At 39.6% G+C, this 21371-nt stretch overlaps 1 protein-coding gene across 6 annotated transcripts in view; it reads right to left on the bottom strand.

Moving 5' to 3' along the window:
- The window catches only part of KCNQ1 (potassium voltage-gated channel subfamily Q member 1), a 422193-nt gene that overhangs the window by 90122 nt on the left and 310700 nt on the right, over window positions 1–21371 (bottom strand). For all 6 annotated transcript variants that reach the window (XR_011328096.1, XM_069803651.1, XM_069803647.1 and 3 more), the window contains 3 exons: window positions 20805–20899; window positions 20064–20110; window positions 19188–19249 (listed from right to left, as the gene is read on the bottom strand). Coding sequence is in view for 5 of the 6 variants with exons in the window: in XM_069803651.1 (XP_069659752.1) it covers window positions 19188–19249; window positions 20064–20110; window positions 20805–20899 (204 nt within the window). In the remaining variant the exon portion in view is untranslated. The remainder of the gene's footprint in view (window positions 1–19187; window positions 19250–20063; window positions 20111–20804; window positions 20900–21371) is intronic.

The raw sequence follows: 21371 nt of genomic DNA, 5'->3' as shown, positions 1-21371 counted from the left end.
CACTTGTCTTTCATGGGTTTTATTTCTCTCTCTTTGTTATCTCCATTATGATGATGATGATTTTTTTTTTCCCCAATTATTAAACTGTTCTTATCTCAACCCATAAGCTTCACTTTTTTCCCATTCTCCTTCCCACCCCACCAGGGGGGAGTGAGCGAGTGGCTGCGTGGTGCTTAGCTGCTGGCTGGTCTTAAGCCACGACACTGTCCAGATGTCAACGAGACCTGAGCGGACAGCCCACAGGCTGCCTTCTAGAAATTGTTTTATAACAGCACGTAGTTCAATATTGGCACAATCTATAGCTCAGGGGCTAGGATTACGTGATGTTACTGCCTCAGAACAGACAAAACTGTAGCTTGACCTAGACAAAGCAAAGCGTCGGGGACCTACCAAAATTAGTCAGAAAAAAACCCAATCCCCAAAACCTTCAGCTAGGAGTTGAAGATACAAATCTCATGAGTTCCACATTTGTGTAGTTTTTATCTGGATTTTTGCCCAACAAGAGAACAGGAATAAGAAATAGATGAAGCACAAACTATATACAAGTCAAGGCAGGGCAGAGCTTTAATTCCTGGGGGATGGAGGGAGAGGTAGAAAGAAGGTATAAAGAATGATACTACAGGAAACAAACATTTTAATGCAAATTCTGCTATATGTAGATGAAAGGCTTTTTTTTTTTTAAATTTGGAAAAGACATGTCTTTCAAACATAGCAGAAACTCTGTTCTGATGACAAATTGTATTTTTAATTGTATTATAATTATTGTGTATGTGAATTCAGAGCTGCTTCTCTGATAACATTTTATGTGCTTTATTGAGACAAGTTGTATCATCCCAGAAGCTGAATTACTTGCCTCTTCTCCTCCCAGGGAATTCCTCCTAGCAAGGCACTTGCAACACAAGATCAATATAATTAATTTCCCAGAGCTGTTCTGACTAGCATAGTTCTGTAATTGGTACAGACACTAAATTTGCAACCAGTGATGCAGGTAGATACATTACTGCTGAATAAACACCACTTAAGTGCAAAGAAAAACAGGATGAATACTAGAACTGGGTCAGAATTCTCTGCTATAAATATGTATATTAAGAGTGTGTGTGTGTGTGTATATATATATAAGAAACGGCTGACACAGCACTGTGGAAAGCACTGCTAGAGAGCTTTCGGTTGTTGCCAGCAACATCATCGTAAATCAGAAGGATTCTCAGGAGCAACTCTGAGGTTAACCTGTGTGAGGATACTGAACAACAGCCCATTGTTGCCAGAAAAGGACTATTGGACACTGCTTGGCATCACCTCGCACACCTACTGAACTAGACTTTACACCTATTTCTTGCTTAGCTTAAGCAGCAAACAGGCGCCGGTCAGGAAAAACACAACACTCCCTCCCCGATGGCTAGCACTTCTCCAGCCCATTTGTTTAAAGACAAATATTCAAACGCCTTTGTATCAGCTGTACTTTTAGGAAGCCAGGAATTGAGAGAAAAAGAGCACAACAAATGCTTACTTCTGGAAAGGTTTCATTGCAAGACCTACAATCTATGGATATCCCTGCAAAATCCGGCTCAGAATGGACCAACTTGTAATAGGAGAAAAAGCAAGAGATTGCCAGGACCTCACAAAGACACTTGGCAATTGCAGCTCAGCACTGCACATTGCAGTAGCCTTGGGTTCACCCCTCCTACTCTGCAGAAGCTGCCTTGAGGATAAAGTCTTTCTCAGCTGCCTGGAAAGGGATGTTAGTGCTACGGTTCCACGTGTCTAAAATTGCATGAAATTAAATCAGGCCTTAGCCTCGTGGTTTTACCAAAACCAAGCTCCCACAAAAATACTGGGGCTTTCATGAGTTTGCTAAATAAGCCATCATTAAGTTGGTGAAGTTTTCTGAGTAGCAACTGATAGTGGAAGAGATGGATGGTGCTCAGAAACAATGAAACATCAAGTTTTCTAATATTTTAAAGATACATACCATAAATAGCAAAGTTTAGACAACTGTGCTGGCAGAGTTAACTTGCTGATATTCAAGGATGAGCTTACACACAGAGACAATTTGCAAACTTCTCCAAACATGTGGAAAGGTGGCCAAAATCAGATTCCTAGCATTTTATTTTCTTTGCAATGGAATTTATTCTGTAAATTACTGCAAAGAAAAAATCAAATAGCACGCAACTGGAAACTTACTGAAAGGCTACAACGCACCAACAGATAAATGAGCAAACAAAACAGAACATGCATTTCCTCACTAATTTCCTGATGAAATCAGGAAAATGAGATTACAAAAACACAGAGCTTTACTACTGCATCTCTCCCAACGCAACTAAGTTGTTACTTGAATGCAATGTTTCTAAGAGCATGTTTCTTTTCTTCCTGTCTGTTCTTCTGCCTGAGGCAAAGCTTCTGTACCCTGGAGTAACATATGGATGTGATTCAGTAATTGTAGAGTGACATCTTCAGTTTCAGGAAGATGGGAGCAAGATGAATCTTCTATTTGCAGGAGTAATTATTGAGGATCCTTAATCCTCAGATTCAAGGCGCATTTGCTCCCAGAACAACAGTGCATCAAGATACTTCACATGAGATACCATTCCCCACGTGTATGCATGTGAACGACCAAAGCACACAGGACTCACTGGGAAGGAAATGAAGATGTGGGTAGCCCTCACCTCTTCTGATTCCCCAAGAGCCAAGGAACTTCATAAGGATCATCAGATTTGCAGGAAACTTCCTCCTGTTTAGTATTTTCTGAAGTTTTGTTTTGTTTTGTTCAAGGGTGGTTATTTTGCCCCCCCCCGAAGTTTTTAGGAATTTTGCCTGCTCAACACTGTCTTGAGACAAGGCACTGCTGGGACCTTAAAGACCCCAAGCTGATTTCATTGTTGAAAGAGGCATTCACCCTGCAGCCTTCATGTACCTTGCCTGGTTACCTTCTGACCAAATACAGATCTCTCTTTATACAGGAAACTTGAGACTCCATGGCACTCTTCCAGAGGCTAAACAAAAAAAGGTTGTAAACTTTAACCAATCCGCTTCCCTACAACTAGCTACAGAGACTAATTTTCTGAAATCAAATCCGCTTCTCTGGAAACAGAACACATTTTGGAAGGGCTCTAGGTCTATAGACTACCATGAACCAAACCCAAGCTATCCTCTTCTTCTTGCCTCTGGTAAACAAAGATAACATCAGAAAGTCTTTGACAGAAGCACTCAGATATGAACACTTAGGGAAAGCATCACCACCCGCAGTCATAGGGAATGGACAAATCTGAGGTGAAAAGGAAGATGAGAAAAAAAGGATGCAACGTACTGTTCCCCATTGTGGGGAAAAACCCTCTTCTCAGAGTGGAGAAAAAAAAGTCACTAAGAAAATATGGAAACTTTTGGTCACAGCAATCTCTTTCAATACTGTGTTTTAGAGTAGTTGATTATTGATGTATAGGAAATAGCTAGAGATGACCAAATAACAAGTGCACAAGAAGTTCTCATTTGTAATACTCCAATACTACAGTGATGGATCTCTAGTAAAAATAGGCGAACAAAAACTCATTAGTCAACTCCCCCTCACCCACTTTTTTTCTTTATATTCAGGCTTGGGCAGTTTCCTGTACCTATATAGGAAAAGCGAAGCATATTAGCAGGAGATACTCTTCCTCAGCCTCATCCCTGATAGCACAGGTAGCATTTACCAATTTCATACAATGAATAGAAAAACAGGAACAGAAAGGTCCCTTTTAGTTACTTTCCAGTTGAAGTTGGGTCTCCTGTTTGTACTTAAATGGAGCCTGATACAGCTGTCCACACTTCTCCATTTCACACTATTATCATAAGGTTAATTACATCATTATCCCAAATTACAGATCGTTTGAGAACCTTGTTGAACTCTACTCTGTCTGTTTTCATAAAGATTAGCAAGGGTGGGCTTAGCTCTTCTGATGCTCAGTGTCCTCACTGTGAAAAGCAGCTGTCTCTCCAACTGTGTGCAGGCAATATGGCATTATATTCCTTTCCAGAGGAGAGGTAGGGCTGATTTTTAAAGTGATGCTGGGCATCCACAGTGTCTGCCCCCACCTCTGAAAACCAGGCTATTGGGAGATGAAATGGGGAGCATCAGAACTAGATCTTCCTATCATGACGCTACTTCTTTTAGCAGCACGAACAATGGAAATCAACACAGAATAAACTGTATCTGTTAGACAACTCTTCTAGAGTATGTCAGTTCAGCTGACCACTATTACTGTGCACGCATGGCTTTTCAGGTTTTTCATGAAAGGTTATCACTTATTTCTAGCTGTCCTGAGTAACCCAGTCACTGTAAGCATACTAGCAGAGGACCAAAATCATGGTAGAAAAACTCACTAACAAAACACCTTGACAATCTGGCCAAAACCCCCTCAAAACATCCCCCCCAATCATGTTTCTTTTTCTGTTTTTTTTTTCCCAGTAACTTTCTTTGTTCTTAAACATCTATAACTGTTAAAGGAATATTATCAATCTAAAGGCAAAGACTGTGTTTGTTTGTGTGTTTTTCTTTTAAAAAAAATTCTTATACATTCAGCAGAGCTTTTTGATTCTATGCCCAGATACCTACATTACAAAATATAAGACAAAATTATAGGTCAGAGTGAGCCAAGAAAATCAACTCAGCATGGCTTGCCGAGGCTTTTTGAAAGAAAGCATGCACACTGTGTCACTATTATGATTTAAAATAGCTGGGCCTCCAAAGTCATAACACTACTGTACTATAGTACAAGGTGCCTGCAGATTCCTGTAGCAGCAAGCCAACCGATTAGCTTCAGGACTGCGATGAAAGCACGACTTTGATTTCTGTTCAGCGTGTGTATCTCACAGCTTCATTTTGGTACAAAACAAACATGATGAAATGAAAGAAAGCTTAGGAGGAGGGCGGAAATAACCTGAGTCTTTTACAATAATCCTCATTATTATTTACTATGGAGTGCGAACTTCTCAGTTTCAATGGAGAGGGGGATTTTCTACAGTGAAGCAGAAGAAAATGGGGGTTTGCATTGTAAAAGGACTTCTGCTTCTTTTCGGTTTAAAACATGGGTCAGAAAAGCTTACAATTCTCTGAGCTTAAGGCTTGCTAGAGGTAAACAGAAGTCTGTATGTACGTGCACACACATTGTCCTGCCAGAGAGAGCCCTCTTGCGTGCTTCCAACATTACCTTCTACCTTCTGCATCGCTGAGAGTCAGGACAACACCCAAGGAGCTTTAGGATGTGCTCTGACACTTTAACAGACAATTTTTTTGAAACTGGAAAGGAATTTTTATTTGTTGGCACAGGTTTTTTGGTTGGTTTTTTTTTTTTTTTTTTTACAATGCCCTCCAGCTGCTCTAGGATCCAGGTTAGAAGCAAGGTTCAAGCTGCTGCAAGTTCATTGATGTCAGAGGATTCAATGCAAGTACTCACTAGCACAGCGAGGAGACACACTCTTGGCCCCAGCTCCCTCAGCCTCATGCGAGGGACAGCTATTCAGCAGCGAGAGGAGGATACAGAAATGATAGAGGAAGGAGAGAAGATCCCTATTCCATGAGTTATTGCCCGATAATTGCCAGCTGAGCTTAGCTAATACAATTTCACCCTTAATTAAACCTCTAATTAAACCAGTCTCTGCCCTTACCTTCATACCACCTTCCATTTGTGTTCAATTTCTTAGATCATTTCAAAAAGATATCTAGCTTTCTCTTAAACTGATGTGTACCATCTTCTTCCAAGGGCTTCCTGGATGCTTTGCTGGCTAAAATATCGGTACTGTTCCTACACTTTTCCACTCGTGGCCTAAAAAGAAAGCATTTCTGAGTGTGACCAGTATGTACCCTACTCCACAGACATCAATTTACTCTGAAGAAATGCTTCTATGTCGTTAAGGAAGTCATCTAAGTTATTCAAAATACTCACTTATACTGTGAATTAATAATAGTCTTGTAAGAGTTTTGTCCCAGAAGGAATCTCAATTTAAAGTTATCCTGCCCGCCTTTTCCAAGGTTAGCGATAGCATCCTCCAGAAGAAACAGTGGTCAAAACATCACACAAAAATTTTGAAATAGCACTATATATGTAGCAATTGCATTTTTCTGGACTTACATTTAACCCATTTACCTCTAATAATTCATCTTGGTAACTGGTTTCCTTTTTTTTTGTCGCCTTGCTACAATCATACTACAAAATGGATGAATCCACATTTTTCTATAACAATTTCTGAAGTTCTTTCTTTACTGTCTTTCAGAGTACTACTAGCTATCTACTCATTATTTATCTAGCATAGAAAAACCTATGTTTTGATTTGTTACTGCTGTATTTACATTCTTTATGTTTAAAAGCCTAGGCATCTATAGATTTGGGCTAGAATACTGTTTTACTGTTTGGCATGGATAATATCCAAATTCCAGCACCACTGGAAAACAGAAAAGTCCCATCTAAGCACATGAAAGGTTGGAGCTCAGAGAGCTTACAGCCTAGATGAGCAGCCCAGGCTTTACTCAGGAGCAGAAGCTGAGAGGGGTGAAGATGCCTATTCAAGGTTACGATACAGGTCAAAGCTGTGGAGAAATACAGGGCAGCTGGAAAGAAAAATGAACTGAAATTACTATCAAGTGGAGGCTGGACTAATTCCATTACATCATAATGTTTCTGCAGTGCAAAGAGGCCATAGATCCCAAAGACTTCAACTCCTGGAGTGCATCTCTGTGCCTCTGAAGGCAGAACAATTCATTTTTCTCTAAGTTTTGCTGCTGTACTTATCAGTTTAACACTTATTTGCTTCACAGTTATGAAGTAGCACAAGCCTCTTTCAGGAAGGGTGCGGGAAGTGTACGGATGGGGAACTTCAGTGTGGAAAAATTAAGGTCAATTGGTTTTAGGGCTTTGTTTCACAGTATAACTCACACTCCTTCCGACATGTAGCTCTGAATAACATAAATGTAGCAGTCACTGATGTACCTAATGAATTTGCTTGTGTCCTAATTTAATTACACATTCAGATATGCCATACAATAAAAATAAAGTTGTAAACGCTGCTGCTTTCCTCCTTTCGTCTCGCAGCCCTTCCACTAGCAGTGGAAAGAAAATGCGCCAATCCTGTAGTCATCAAAATCAGTGAAGCATTCGTAAAGAACTGCTATGCATGTGCACTGTGCTTGGTCAGGTTTTTATTACAGCAGCCATCTTGGGACTGAATGACAGCTGGCCTGTGTTGTTCACTGATAATAAATATCAAAGCGACAGGAGAAAAAATGGAAACTATTTGTTTGGACTTGGCACAAAAGAATATACATCAAATTGGGCTCTCTGAATTTACCACAACTAGTCATAACCAAAAATCCACTCCAAACCAACAAAAAAAAAAAGTTCTCATTCCGTTTCAGGTCTGGTATGATGATTTGTAATTGATTTTTCACCGAAATTGTACAGCCAGTGCACAGAAAACAAAATGAAGGTGACCTTGTTTGTAGGAATCACTGCCCTTTTAATTCTCAAGTGTAGCACCATTAACTGGTCCTCCTCCTCCTCCCCTTTCTCTATGCAAAGGAAATGACTTTCCACTGCCTTTTTTTCTAGCTGCCATGAGATTCAGAAATTCCTCTGAACAGAGATTCAGAGGGCTCGGATTCAAAACCAGCTTTGTCAACTGCTATCTCGGAGCTGCCTGTGAACGACCCATTCATTGTGAGCATTGTGTCAAGTCGGCCACAATCAAAAGCGTGCTGCAAAGATAGCTGAACCCGTGCCAAAACCAGAAACAGCTGGACCTTTGCAAAGCATCATGCCCAAGCTAACCAGCCATGCGCGGCTGCAGTGCCACCCAAATGCTGCTAGACGGATCTCTGGGCCCCGGGCCAGCGTGTCTACAGTGCGCCGTCTTAGATGGAAGAGCATGAAGTTTGTGCTATAGCAGAAACCACTGCTCCTTTGCATCAGTGAAAAGGCATTGTGTTCCTCCCCAGTCACTTCTGCCACCAAAATTCTGCTGAGAGCTTATGGCAACATCTCTGTGGGACTGATTAGTTGACCTCAAAGCTCGGCCAAAACTCCCTCATGTAACATGAAGCAAACACAGAGGGAGAGGATCCATGATTATGGCTCAGCCAGTCTCTTTTTGAGAAGTAGCAAAAATTATCCCTGCCTATTTCCTTTCTAAGGTGTTCTCCTGTAAAACTCCTCCAGCTGAAACTCTCTAGAAACTTGGGAGTAGCAGAATAAAGGCTTCTTTCAGTACCCTGAGGACCACAGCATGCAATCACAGACACTGGTGGCACAACTGGAATGTTTCCAGAAAACTTCAGCTATGATGAAGCAAGGATCCCCATCTCCATTCAAGCTGACATTTTGAATATATTTTACTCTTGGCGTTTTTGTTTTGACTGCCACATTTGGCGGGATTATCATACATGATAATCAAGCCAAGTCAGATGTCTTTGTTGCCAACATTAACTAGAGTGGCACAACTAATACTCACATATCGAACTACCCTGGGACAGATAAGCTATGACAAGCAGAGACAAAGAACCATCAAAGAATCTGCACAAAGCTCAAGTGAACAGGAGGAAAAATCACACACGAATGGTGGCTCCATCATGAAATGATATAACAGAAAAAGGACAGCCCAGGCAGGGCAAAGAGCCAACGCACACTTGGATTGGTAGACTTGTACAAACACAGACATATATGTAGATGTAACTTCTATTGTCAACATATATTTTTTTATAGGGATAGTTTTAGAATATTTATAAGGCCCTACGCATTTTCAGTTTGGCAACACAATGTATTTATTCACTCTTTTTCTATGGCTGGACAAAGGGCAGTATTTATTAGGTGAAGTGTCTGACAAAGCCTTTAGTGCTGTTAATCACACCAGCTTCCTTGATATATTAAGGCTATTAGGACTTAACTAGATAAAGATGCATATGTTACTAAGTGAATCACCTTCTATCTGTCTAATGGAAACCAAGTGTTGATTTAAGTGGAGTCATCTGTTTAAAAAAGAGAGACAGAAAGAAATTGAAATAAACCCAAGATTAACAGATGTCACAGAAGGGTCAATGGCGAGCAATGTTGGATCCAAGACTTTTATAATAGAAACTTACATGAATATTTTAACTCACTTGAATATTTCTCTCTGCTTGACTGCAAATATAGCATTTAATATTACTTCTTTAGCTTTAAATATTACATGCATAATTATCTATACGTAGGACAGTTTGTGTCATGTAAGTATGTTCAGTCCTCTCCACCCCTAGGCTCCTGGGCTACAAAATGTTAGTAGATTAACTTCTAGATGATTTAAAATCCAGTGTCTAAAATAGTCCCAGTGCATTTATATTGGCTGGGTTGGTGTGGTTTATGTGTTTATATATGCTGTTCTCAAGTACTGGATGGTTTTAGTATTAATGGGCTATGACTATGTTGAACACTGCACTGGCCAATATAACTATTCAAAACTAGAGGGGCTTTTAAACACAATAATAAAAAGGAATGCTGATTTGTGGTTAAGTCCCAGACACGGCTTAAGTTAAATTCCTGGCTGTGCCACAGGTGCCACTGTGATACCTTGGACAAATCACCCGCCGCACCTTATCTGTAAAAGAGGGAAACAATATTTTCTTTTTCCCTTCCTTTTTCTATTTTTTGTGTTTAATCTGTCAGAGCAGGAGCTCTTCTGCTTTGATGAACATAACGAAGCTACCACAACAAAGGTCCATCCTAAAGGGAGGCAGCTCATCAGACTATTGTGCCTATGGCATACAAGGGCAATCACGCTTTGCCACGTTGGGCTGCTGGCGGATCGCTGGAGCTACCAAGTGTAGCATCAGTTACTTGGGGATAGAAAAAGAACCTGTGACACGGGTTCACAGCCCTGTGCTAACTGCTGAAACAGTGGGATACTTTAAAGATGTGTAAAAAGTCATCGTAGTCATATTTCTAGATTTTTATAGAAGTAATGCAAATCTCGATTCTCTTATTGAAAGATGAATTGTGTTTTTGTCACAACCCCAGCGGGTAGGATGTAGGAACAGAGAAGGATTTGAGGAAACTGTATTTGCCATCTTGGTTTCCTGAGCTCTAAGAGGGGTAGGTATACTTTGAACCCGGGGTTCATATTCTACTTTTATTGACTGCTTATTTTTCTTCTTATCTTCCCTCTGACTCCTATAGCTCTAAGCAGGAGTTAGACAGCAAAGGCCCCTTCTCCTATTTCTCTCCTGCAATCTAAGCAGCACTGGATCATTTCTGGTTTGCAATTTTTATTTGGGGAGGGGTGGGGGGAGCAGATAGGGTGACAGAAGGTATGGACTTTGCGTAAGAAAGGGAGTATACCTTCCTTTACTCTGAATCTTTTCCAAGAGCTGAATAGATTCCAACCTGAAAAGACTGCAGCCTGAATAGAGTCCTTTCAACTCCATGCACTTTTCCTCCCTGATACTCAACTGCAAATGAAAATAAAAATATTTTCATTCCAGCGAGATCACTCTAAAAACAGGTCTTTGACAAGGAACAATTTCAACTTTGATGCATCTAACTTCAGTAAAGGTTCATCCTGGCATATCAAAACCAAAATTTGCCATTTATGTTAGAATGTTTTTTTGTCATTCATCCGCAACACACACACACAAAAATAAAATGCAGAGATGATCTTATGGTCATTTCTTTAACCTATAAGGCAGACAGATAAAAGTCTTCTGTGTAGCATGCTGTGCACACGTGTTGTTCACTTAAATCCTGTTTCTCTGATCTGCTCTACAGGGTATTTAGTCCATACAACTGTTCCACATTCTCTCTCTGCATATTCACCACGCATTTCCATTCCACATCAAACATAAACAGTCTATACACAAGAATGATGGAGGCTACATTTCAAATGTCGCTTGGGTTTATCTTTGAATGCCAGACAAAACAGGCCTTACGTGGTTTAGTAAAAGATCGAGTCATCTCAATTTGCAGACCTTACATCCACCTGCATACCTACTCAAATATAAACACAAACAGCTGATTCCCAAACCAGCAACTAATCTGAAGATTGTTTAAAAGATTATCAGCTGGTAATGCATTATTTCGTTCCTCCATTTCCCCCTCCCAAATTCCTAGATTTTATGGGGTATATTACATGTTATCTAAAATTCCTCTGGGATTTCTGCTCTTAATAAGCAAGTAGGCAGCTATGCAGATCACAAGCACGCAGCCATTGCCAGTGTTAAGAATTCAAAAGTCATTAATCAGATCCCAAACAGGGAAGAAATCAATGAGATTAAAAAAAATTATATATATATATGTGTACCACTTTGTATTTGTAAAGGTTTACACTCTGCCTTCAACATCATGCTTCCCAACTACTGTCTGCATCCAGAAGCGCTAGAAATTTGGGGTAAAATCTCTAGCAGCTCACTTAAACAGGAAGTCTTCTCTTTAGAAGTTTTTCACTTTTGCCTTTTTATTTTTCATAAAATATGTAGAGGAGTATCACAGATGACTGCATGTGACTGAATAACCAGAGCTTAATTAGTCATTGCTTTTGAATACTAGCACAGCAACTGTGTGCTAGCTTGAACTACCTTCAGTCACTCTACTCTAGATTAAAGATAATATATTGTCTTGCTTAACTATTTTACAGCATTGAGAAAGTGTATACTCTCGTTTCCTGCAAATAAGCTAATGAGCTGCAGTATCCTCACCATCTGAGGCTATTTATACTCAATGCTTGATTTGGTTTTTTTTATATAATCACATTACCTCTGATCCAAGAATTGACACTTCAGAAACAGACCACAAAACATCATGATAGCTTATAACACTGCTCTGTAGGCTAGGTCTGTAATATATCTAAGCTACTGCACCTGGATAACATCCTACAGGTTATAGATAGTGCTTAACACTGTATATATTAAACAATTTCAAAATTAATGCAAAAATCGATTGTTTTTCATTTGTGTTGTGGTAGGATCTAATGATCTTCAAACAGATAAAATCAGCGCTAACAAATGGATGCAAGTGAAGGCTATTCCAAAGACCTTAGAGTCTTCAAGGTATGGTGCTGCAAAAACTCACGTGAACATCCTCTAGACAGGCACAGGGGTCTGCTTACATGGCCTTCATGAGCAGATCAGGTCTAAGACACCCTACAGTGACATTCAGCTGTATGGGTGACCAAATCCAGTAGCAAGCAGCTGTGTATAACAACCTAGTATAAAAAGAGCTATACTGAACAAAACTAAAGTTTATCTGCCCCAGTTATCCTGTTTCTGGTGCAAAGCTTGTAGCAGAGTCTTAAAAAAAGAGTTTAAGAAAGTACATATAGATAAAATCATGCTTTTCCTTTTTTTTACCAACTCATCACTGACTACTGTTTAAGGTACTTGCTAAACTAGAGTTTACATACAGACATCCTGTTTAATAATCCTCAAGCGAGCCCTTCCCCATGACTTTGCCTAATCTCTCTCTCAGTTTGTTTCTATTCTGGCTACCAAAGCTTCTGGCAGCAGTGAATCCTACAAGTAATTATTTTTTGTTTTCATTTTTACCACGTAGGCTTGATAATTTTATTTTACTGTAGCCGGGGAGATGGGAAGCATAGGATACTGGAAATTGAAATCTGCAGGTTTTTGTTGTTTACCGACTGAAATATTATCAGATCGGTGAGAGAAAAGCTAGTAAAATTGTAAGGCTGCCTAATCACCTAGACTGATGAAGGATGTGCTTAGCTGTAGTCCAATTTAGAGAAAATGGGCATCCTCCATCACGAAGTTCAGCACCAAAATTGCTTCCGTATGCTTGTACTTCAGCATCTGGGAAAAGACTAAGGGTTGAATTAATAGGGGTACTTAATCTTCCATATGCCTCTTAATATTCCTCCACATCCCGCAGGTTATTACTTCTCCATTATTGCAAGAACTACATACAAGATGAGGAACTGCTTGGCAGTGGTTCTTTTGATTTTTATTGATTTCAAATATCTTTTACAATTTCCATCCAAACGACAGTTTTTAATTCTCTTTCTAGGCATCAGGAAGGCAAATCCTCACACACCTATTGCAGAAGCTGCCAGTATTCAACACCTGAACTGCCTAGCGCATGTTCAGCCTGCAAAGTGCAGGGTATTCCCGTGCTGGACACTTTCTGAAGCCATCTCTTCCAATCGATGACTCGTGGCTCTAACCATGCTTTCCAGCACTGACCAGAAAGTCAGATGGCTGTTTGTCAGTCTTTTATCATCAAGTTTTCAGCATCATTATTCAATTAAAAATAAAGCCAAAATGTCCCTGTCCATCGCATACTGATGTGCAAGAAGGCCATCGTCAGTCAAGGCCTTTTTTGAAGTTTGCACTAATTGCTCTGTTACACCGGAAGCACGGTAACTGTTCCCACAGGCTACAGAATGTCATTAAAAACAGACAAAAGCCCCCACCAAGGTTTGATCCTATGTTAGATAATGCAGATATTTCACATAAAATTGGAAGACTGGCCACACAGGTAGAATTCTTTTAGGTGAACAAGCTGTCAACAAGAAACCTCGTATTTGTGAACCCAGAAGAGGTAGATGAGATAATACTTTTCTAAGTAAAAAGTTAAACTACCTCATGTATGCTCTTCGGAGTGTAAATATGGAGCATCCAATAATGAGACGTATATGTACAGATCTATATTTCAATTTATGACAGAAATGCTGTCATGTAAGTAACACATCCCTGTTACTGAGCAAAAGTGTATCACAACAACCAAAGGAAAAAATCCTCTCAAAGGCATACAACTTTGATAAAGCTTAATGCTACCCTGATGAAGGACGACTGAAATGTCGGCTCATCAAGGCTACCTTATGTTTTGATTAGAAGGCCTGCTTCACAGCCTGCCAGGTCAAAGGAGAGACTCCTACAACCTTTAACAGGCTCTGGAGCACGTCCTAAACCTTTCTGCGTTGGATGGGCTGGGAGTTCATTATTAGAAATGGCATGATTACTATTTACCTTGAGATACAAAAAAATAGCAAATTTAACATTACAGTGAAATTCCTCTGCAATATATAACTCAAGTTCATATACTTTTGAGAAATCAACAAGAGAAATAAGTTAGATATGAAACCTTTTACAATGGGGAACTATCAGTTAATTAGAAAGCAAGAGCAGGAAAGAGCAAGAGTAAAATCAGAACCTGGACCTAGAATTATCAATGGTCATTCTGTTCATCTGGACTGCGTTTAACAGGGTTCCAGCCAAACTGGTTTCTAACACAGGTATGGATAGAATCAATGCTCCAGTGAAAAAATTGCAGAAAATTATTTAGCCAGAAGAAAATGTCATACCGTGTTGTAATGTGCAGGTCTCCACCACTTTTTGAAAGCCACCTCAAATAAAGAACTTACTTCCCTTTAAAAGTTCCATACTCGGCACTCGCAGTGAAAAATGTATCAAATATATATCATGTCCTGACAGTTTTACTGAACATGGGATCTATACATTCAACAATCAAAGACGTTGTAGGTGGAAGACAGAAAACCACCTAACCAGAACTCAAAAGAACTGTGCAAAAAAGAGAACTTCCTTTCAGTTTTGATTTCCAAGATCAGTTCAGATTTACAGTAGGCAACTCAAGCAGCCCAGTAGCATCTATTTTAGCGTAGATGTTTTCACATGTTAGATTTCTTTTTAATTGATCTAAAAAGTGGTGCTATCTGCTGTTAAAGTAAATCTGAAAAAGGGAAATGATTCTCTGTTTGGTGCTGCACTGCATGTTTGAAGCTCTGCATGTTGCTCTTTGGCTTAGTACTAGTCAGAATACAAGGGTTCACATTTTCAGCTGTAAGCTTGCAAAATGTGCACATGCTTGGAATGAATATTGTCTTGTAGAACTGTTGGATTCACATTAAAAGGTGTCACATCTCATGACTACATACCTTTTGTATAAACAGAAATCTCCGTTTAAATCTCTACAACTTAAAATTTAGCAGTAGATAGCATTACCCCTAATGTTCCATATAACTGAAAAAGACTATTACAAGTTTTTACTTGTGACCTCGGCAATACTGATATTAATGCTGTACTTATTGTCAGATACAGGAATAGTTCTGAGTATATAGAAGGGACACCCAGAAAATTGCTTTGGATTGCTATAACTATTCTTAAAAGGCAAATTTTGAAGTGTCCAAATCATTGCAGAAGGTTAAGTCCTATTTTTAAAACAACTTAACAGAGAATAGAGCGTAATATCCAGAATGACTTTTAAAATGTTTTTTGTAAATCCGGGTTCTGTTATTCTACTCTGGGAGGTCCGCAGGCAGGACCTACTGACACCTGGGGCAGCCTGGTACGGAGGCACAACAGCCTGTCGAGAGTCCAGGGACTGCCAGTTTTAGCCCTCACTGTATATTCTAGCTGATTTTGTGCAGTGCCCATATTTAAGACTGAATTATCTTAGGGCAGCCAAGCAACAATCCCATCTGATTACCTGAAAAGTGCAAGCTGCGCCTGTTACATCTAAATTAATGGTCGGCAAAGGGTTGAAAAAAGAACATGTTAATTTATTCTAAAAAGTTAGCATTACAGTAATTTCTAGCCAAGCTAAAATTAAAGCAGCGAAAAGAAAAAAGGAGATGTAGCACACAGAAGTTCTTGAGCGCATTGTGGGCTCGTTCCTGGCTGGAGCTGCTGGGCACACCCAGAATTAAACCACTGGCACGCAGGGCTGTCTGCGTGAGGATTAACAGCGCTGCACGCACACAGCTGGGCCTATCTGGAAAAACTGTTTTTGATTTTGATTTTGGTAGCAAGCCAGCCTCAGGTTTCTTGAGGGTAGGCTGAATAGTCATTCACAGATGTTTCAGGATAAAAAGAGAGAAGGCTGGTCACCGCAAATACACTGATTTGCTGCTGTAATCCTGCTCAACAGCATTCTCTGGAGGGACCGGATCAGCGTATCTGCATGCACACGCTTGGACCATTGCTGCTTAGCGGGGTTTATGAGCTCGGTCTGGGCACTGCACTAGTGCAGTTACATGTCTTTTGGACCAAAGCTGGCCGGTGTCCCGACAGATCGGGGTGTGGGCACGGCGGGTGCTGCAATTGCCTGCACTCAGCCATGGCAATACACCTTTAGGAGAACATAGCATTTGCTGCCCTCAGCTTTATTAGCAACAGAGAACAATGGCAAAGTCCAAATATGCTGCGGTTACATGTTGGATTGTGATTTCTTTACACGAAGGCCTATCAGGTTGTGCAGTTTCTCGTTACATTTACAAAACCACCTTTTCGGTTGCTTGCCAAAATGACAAAATTCTATGGGAAGGAATCTTCAGGAAGGTTCCTGCAAGCCTGAATCATCCCTCTGGTTTTGCATATTAGGAAACAATCTTTAGTTACATCATCACAAACTGCATGAATTACCAGGTCAAAGTTTCACTCAGTGCACAAGATGAACAGACTCTACAGGACTGTCTCCCTCAAAAGAACATGTTCCTAAATTTGAAAGAAGAAAGCACGATTCTTTTGCTGATTTCAATACTTGGAAATTCAGATTTGTGCCATAAAGTATCATAATTCCTGCCAATACACTGCTGTTTGACTCTCAGCATTTTATTTTTAAAATACCCCTTTCATGTGCCATCCCCTCTGTACTGCCAGCCATACATATGCCTCTTGAGCCTGTTTGCTTGTGCCACAAGTACAGAAGCTTTGCAAGAGTGACATGACGTCCCAGAAACACAACTAAATACTCTTGAAGACAGAATGATCTTTATTTGTAAACGCTTCTTGAGCTAAAATCCACCTCCACAAAAGCCTATAGGAATATACCTAAAATTGGATTCCACCTCTGTGATGCGCAAGTAGCAGACCCTGTGCTGACAGCAGACATTCAAAAGCAGAAGCACCCAAAAGTTCAGAAAATCAAAGTTCAGGGTTTCTTCTCTTTCTGCTTTAACACAGACTTCCTGACAACTGTATGCCAGCCTTCTGCTGCAAGGACCATACTAATGATCATTGAGAAAGATCTAATAGAAGAACTCTGCTTATTCCTGTAGCATGGGAAGTACCACGTAATTTCTTGCTGTAGCAGGAGTTTCCACATAATTTTTGAAGGCTACAGCTCATTTTAAAATGATTTAAAGGAGATTTTTCAAATGCACAAAGGGTGGTTAGATGCTAACAGTAGCCTGCACCCTTGAAAATCTCTCCTTCAGAAGTCCAAGATTCAAAACTAATTCACAAACCAAATGGGATGCAACTGTTTAAAATATGTAGTCACCTTAAAAACCAGCTGATAGAGATACCCTTTATATAGTGCTCAGCTCAGGAAGGATTTAGTTGTATGTTGAAAGCATACCATGTCCTTTATGGGAAAGGGAAGGCCTAGCTTGGAGAGCAAAAATACCCCCAAAATAGCTTTGGCCACCATCTGCAGCTGCAGCAAAAATGTGATTTCAGCATTGCCGGTGTGTTGTCATGTATACCACCGTTTGCCGAGTCCAACTGAAATTCTCTATTTTTAGCCTTTCAGCTACTTTCAGATAAAATTCCTGCAGATAGGACTAGCTGTATAGGGCAGATAACATACAACTCTGAAACCACAGATGACCTCATGCAACTGCAAAGAAAGAAGGGTCTGTTACTTAAAACAAAGCTAAAATTTAACCCGGCTATACTAAAATTAAACAGGGAGTGTTTTATAGTCCCATTACAAGACACAAAACAACAGTCACTATAAATTCACGGTGTACTTATTTGTAAGGATGTAAAAAAGAGTAATGAATAACCCCAAAACAGCTTATCTCTGAGCCAATACAACACCAAAGCTTTCCCAGGCTCGTTGGAGATTTTACAAATAGCACTGAGAAACTATTTTTGCTGTCACTTGAGAATTATTTGTCCAAACTGAAAAGTCATTGCTCTTTGTCACAAGTCACAAGACATTTTTTAGCGTTCCACACTTCTAGTTGACTTTACGGAGAGAAAATAAATAACTGTAATCCAAACTTTCTGGAAGGGGCTTCCATATGTAAGACACTTACCAACCAGGGATCTGAGCGAGCACTGCACAGTGATGATTCTTTGTGCAAAATGCACTGTACCTTCCTATCTTCTACTTCACCCTTTCTGTGTGTCGCCCAATATACCGAAAAGCACCTGTTCCCTTTAAAATGCCATTTATTTCCCATAGATTGAAGTACAGTCCCGAGTACTATCATTCAAGTTTACCTTAAGTATTTAAGGAGAAACGTGTAAGGAACGGATACGTCACAAGTGAATCAATACAGGCCGGGGAGCTCGGTTTGCATCCTTTGGGAAGTGTTGGTCACACCTCTTTTGGTTTGCAGAATATTTGCTGGATATTTCTTCAGAACAAATCCTTCATGAGGTTATCACATACTTCCAGTTGTGAAAGAAACACTCTGAAAGCTTTTTTCCTCATGAAAAATTTTCACTCCTTAATACCAAATGAACAATTTAGATAAATGAGTGAAATAATCTTAAAGAAATTATTTCACCGCCTCACCAAATCACTGTAAGAGATCAGTAAAGGATTCAAACCATTTCTTTTAACTCTCCCTTTCTTTCCTTAATACGAACATAGGCAAACCTATATGTTTTAACAATGACATAGCCTCTACGTGTCATCTAATTTTTCAAGCACAGCTAGCATTGAAATAAAGGGTTACAAAGCACCTAACTGTTAATTTGAGATTACAGAACAAGTCTGATTTTTTCTGGCTTCACGTCACTTGAAAGGAGAAACTCCATTTGTCATAAGGAATGAAAACCAGGACAGAACAAGGTTTGCTATCACTCTCTCTAAGGAATTGTAGGTGGAGTTATATAAACAACAGAGCAATGATCAAAGGGAAATCTTAGGGACCATAATATACTGAGGTATTAAAGGCACAGAGCCTTTTATCTATTGTGGAGGAAGGAAGTAAAGCACTGAGACATGTGTAATATCTATAATTAAAAATCAAAATCCCAAGTGAGTCCCAAATGAGACCAAAATCAATTAAAGTTTGCTTTTTTTCTTATTCTATTCAAATGACAAGGAAGAACCAAAAATGCAATCTGCCACAAAAATTACGCTTCATCACCTGGAAAAGCCAGGCATTCAACTTTATTTTAAGCTGAATTTTTCCCCACATCCTATGAAACAAGTACTGTTCGATCACAGACCATGTCCTCATTCACTGCCAGCCTAAATGAGGCTTACCTTGTCCTCCACTCTGTTCAGCCTGGCACCAACCGTGTTATTCCCTCGATCTTTGCTTTTTTCTGTGGAACAAGAAACATTTTCAAATTAATATATGGTGGTATAACAAAATAGCAGCAAGCCACAACAGGGTGTGTTTAACTAGCCCACCAACGCAGTGTAACTGAACACCTTTGCCAGGCTGGTAGTTCTATTGCTTAAAAGCAGCTTTTTGTTTCTTTTTATAGCATTAGCCCATGCCATGGCTTTTAATAGCCCTTACATTTAAGGCATTTTCAACCTTGGTTTTATGCTTTAACCTGGGAGAACAAAACTGTTCCCAATTTAGTTAATGTTTTAATTGCCATTTAAAAACAGTCTGCCACTATGCAAGACTCTACAGCCAACACGAACAATGTATTTGGTAACATTTTATCTTTTTTTCCCCTATAAACTACATAGAAACATGAGTTTGAAAATGACATTAACAGAGAGTTTTCATTAGCCAGACTTGTCGCAAACAAACTTAGTACTTTGTGCTCCTTTTTCAGTCTCTTTTCAAAGCTATCAAAGCTCTGTGTGAGTATTATTGATATCATGGGAACTCTGTAATCATAGCACACCATTTTATTGAAAATATGGTGAGTCACAGAGAGATTAGAGGCAACATTTTGAAAACTTCAGTGAAAGTAGGTGCTTTTAAATATCTAAATAAGAATAACCCCATTTTAAAGGCATCGATGACTAAATATTATTGTCGATGCCTAAACTTCAGATCACAACTGTTTGGCACTGTTTAAAAATTTGGCAACAAAATAAAAAGTGTTTTAACAACTATTTTCCATTAATTATATCTTCATCAGATTAACTTTAGATACATCCTTCATATTAAGTTACCTGAGACGGAGATAAAAAGAGATGGCTTCCCTATGGATTGGTCCAACCTATAAACCAAAAAGAATAATTTTTAGTTTTTATCAGCCTGAACCAGCATCTTCACTTTCTCTAGCTGGAGCGGGGACACCTCTTTGCAAATAACCACAGTGAAGTTCAAATACTTCTGGTTTGTACTGTAGGTGAAGCAGTTGCTTTGGGCTAAGAATAGCTTGAAATTAAAAAAATAACAACAAAATGGGATTAGACTTAGATTAGTCTTTAGCTTCTTTAACCACTGTAAAGTTTTACCATGCCCATCACTTTTCCACATGAACAGCATTGTTTCCTCTTTTCATTGTTCTTCCACAGCTTATTTGTTGCATCTATCTGTTGTCTCTTAGTTTGCTCTTAAGTGCAATTCTACCAGAGCAGGCGACAGTATTTCACTCTGTACGTATGATACAGCCCCTAACATACAGGGACTAGAGTGTATAGTCACAGCTAGCAGGGACTGAGGCAATACATGTAAGTATAATGAAAATTCTAAGTCCCAGTCATCAGAGTTTTAAGCTCTTTGCCTTTTCCTTCCTGTGTGAAAACTTTACTTGAATGCCACTTTACATTCCGTAACTTTGCACAGTCCTACCAATATGGCACCTGTAACCCTGTCAGTTTTTGATCCCCAGCCCCAATCACCGACTTATTTACAAACTTCCCTCTGCTGGTGTCTATGGATACAGGCACCAAACTTCATTGACATACCTCCTCTGTAACTCCTTGATTCGCACCATCAGGTTGAGGTGGCCCTGAGAATACTGCTCAATAACATCTCGGACATCATAGGGCTTTCTAGCTTGCTGTAAAATAAAAACCCAAAAAACATGCCTTTAAGCCACAAGGATGTAGGAATGGTCTATGGTAATGTAGATTTTGTTCAAGAGCAAACAGTAAGTTCTTTTAACACCTTTAAACACTGGGTAAACATTTGAAATATTTTGATTGTTGCCATGCTCGTACATTTTTGTGGAATAATTATGACAGGTCTGATTCCATGCCCCTTTTTGTTACTGCAGGTCTACATGCCTTTCAAGAGATTATCCACCGAACTTGAGGCCAAAAGAACTTGGGGCCAAAAAAGTATATCTGGCACTTTGCTCAGAAGTTTGTGGTCACTCTAGTTTCTTCTGGAAATGAGGTTCATACTCCTTGGCTACTGAACAGTAAAGAGGTCTTTCACACGTGCAAGCCCTTATTCTCAGTGTTCAGCAAGACAGCTAGAGTTTTCAGTTCAGCTCTTATTATGTGGAAGGTTAAAGCAGAGTCCTGGCT

This window comes from Haliaeetus albicilla, chromosome 16 (assembly GCF_947461875.1).
Source record: "Haliaeetus albicilla chromosome 16, bHalAlb1.1, whole genome shotgun sequence".
NCBI classification, from domain to species: Eukaryota; Metazoa; Chordata; class Aves; order Accipitriformes; family Accipitridae; genus Haliaeetus; species Haliaeetus albicilla.
This window is presented reverse-complemented; position numbering and strand designations above follow the sequence as displayed.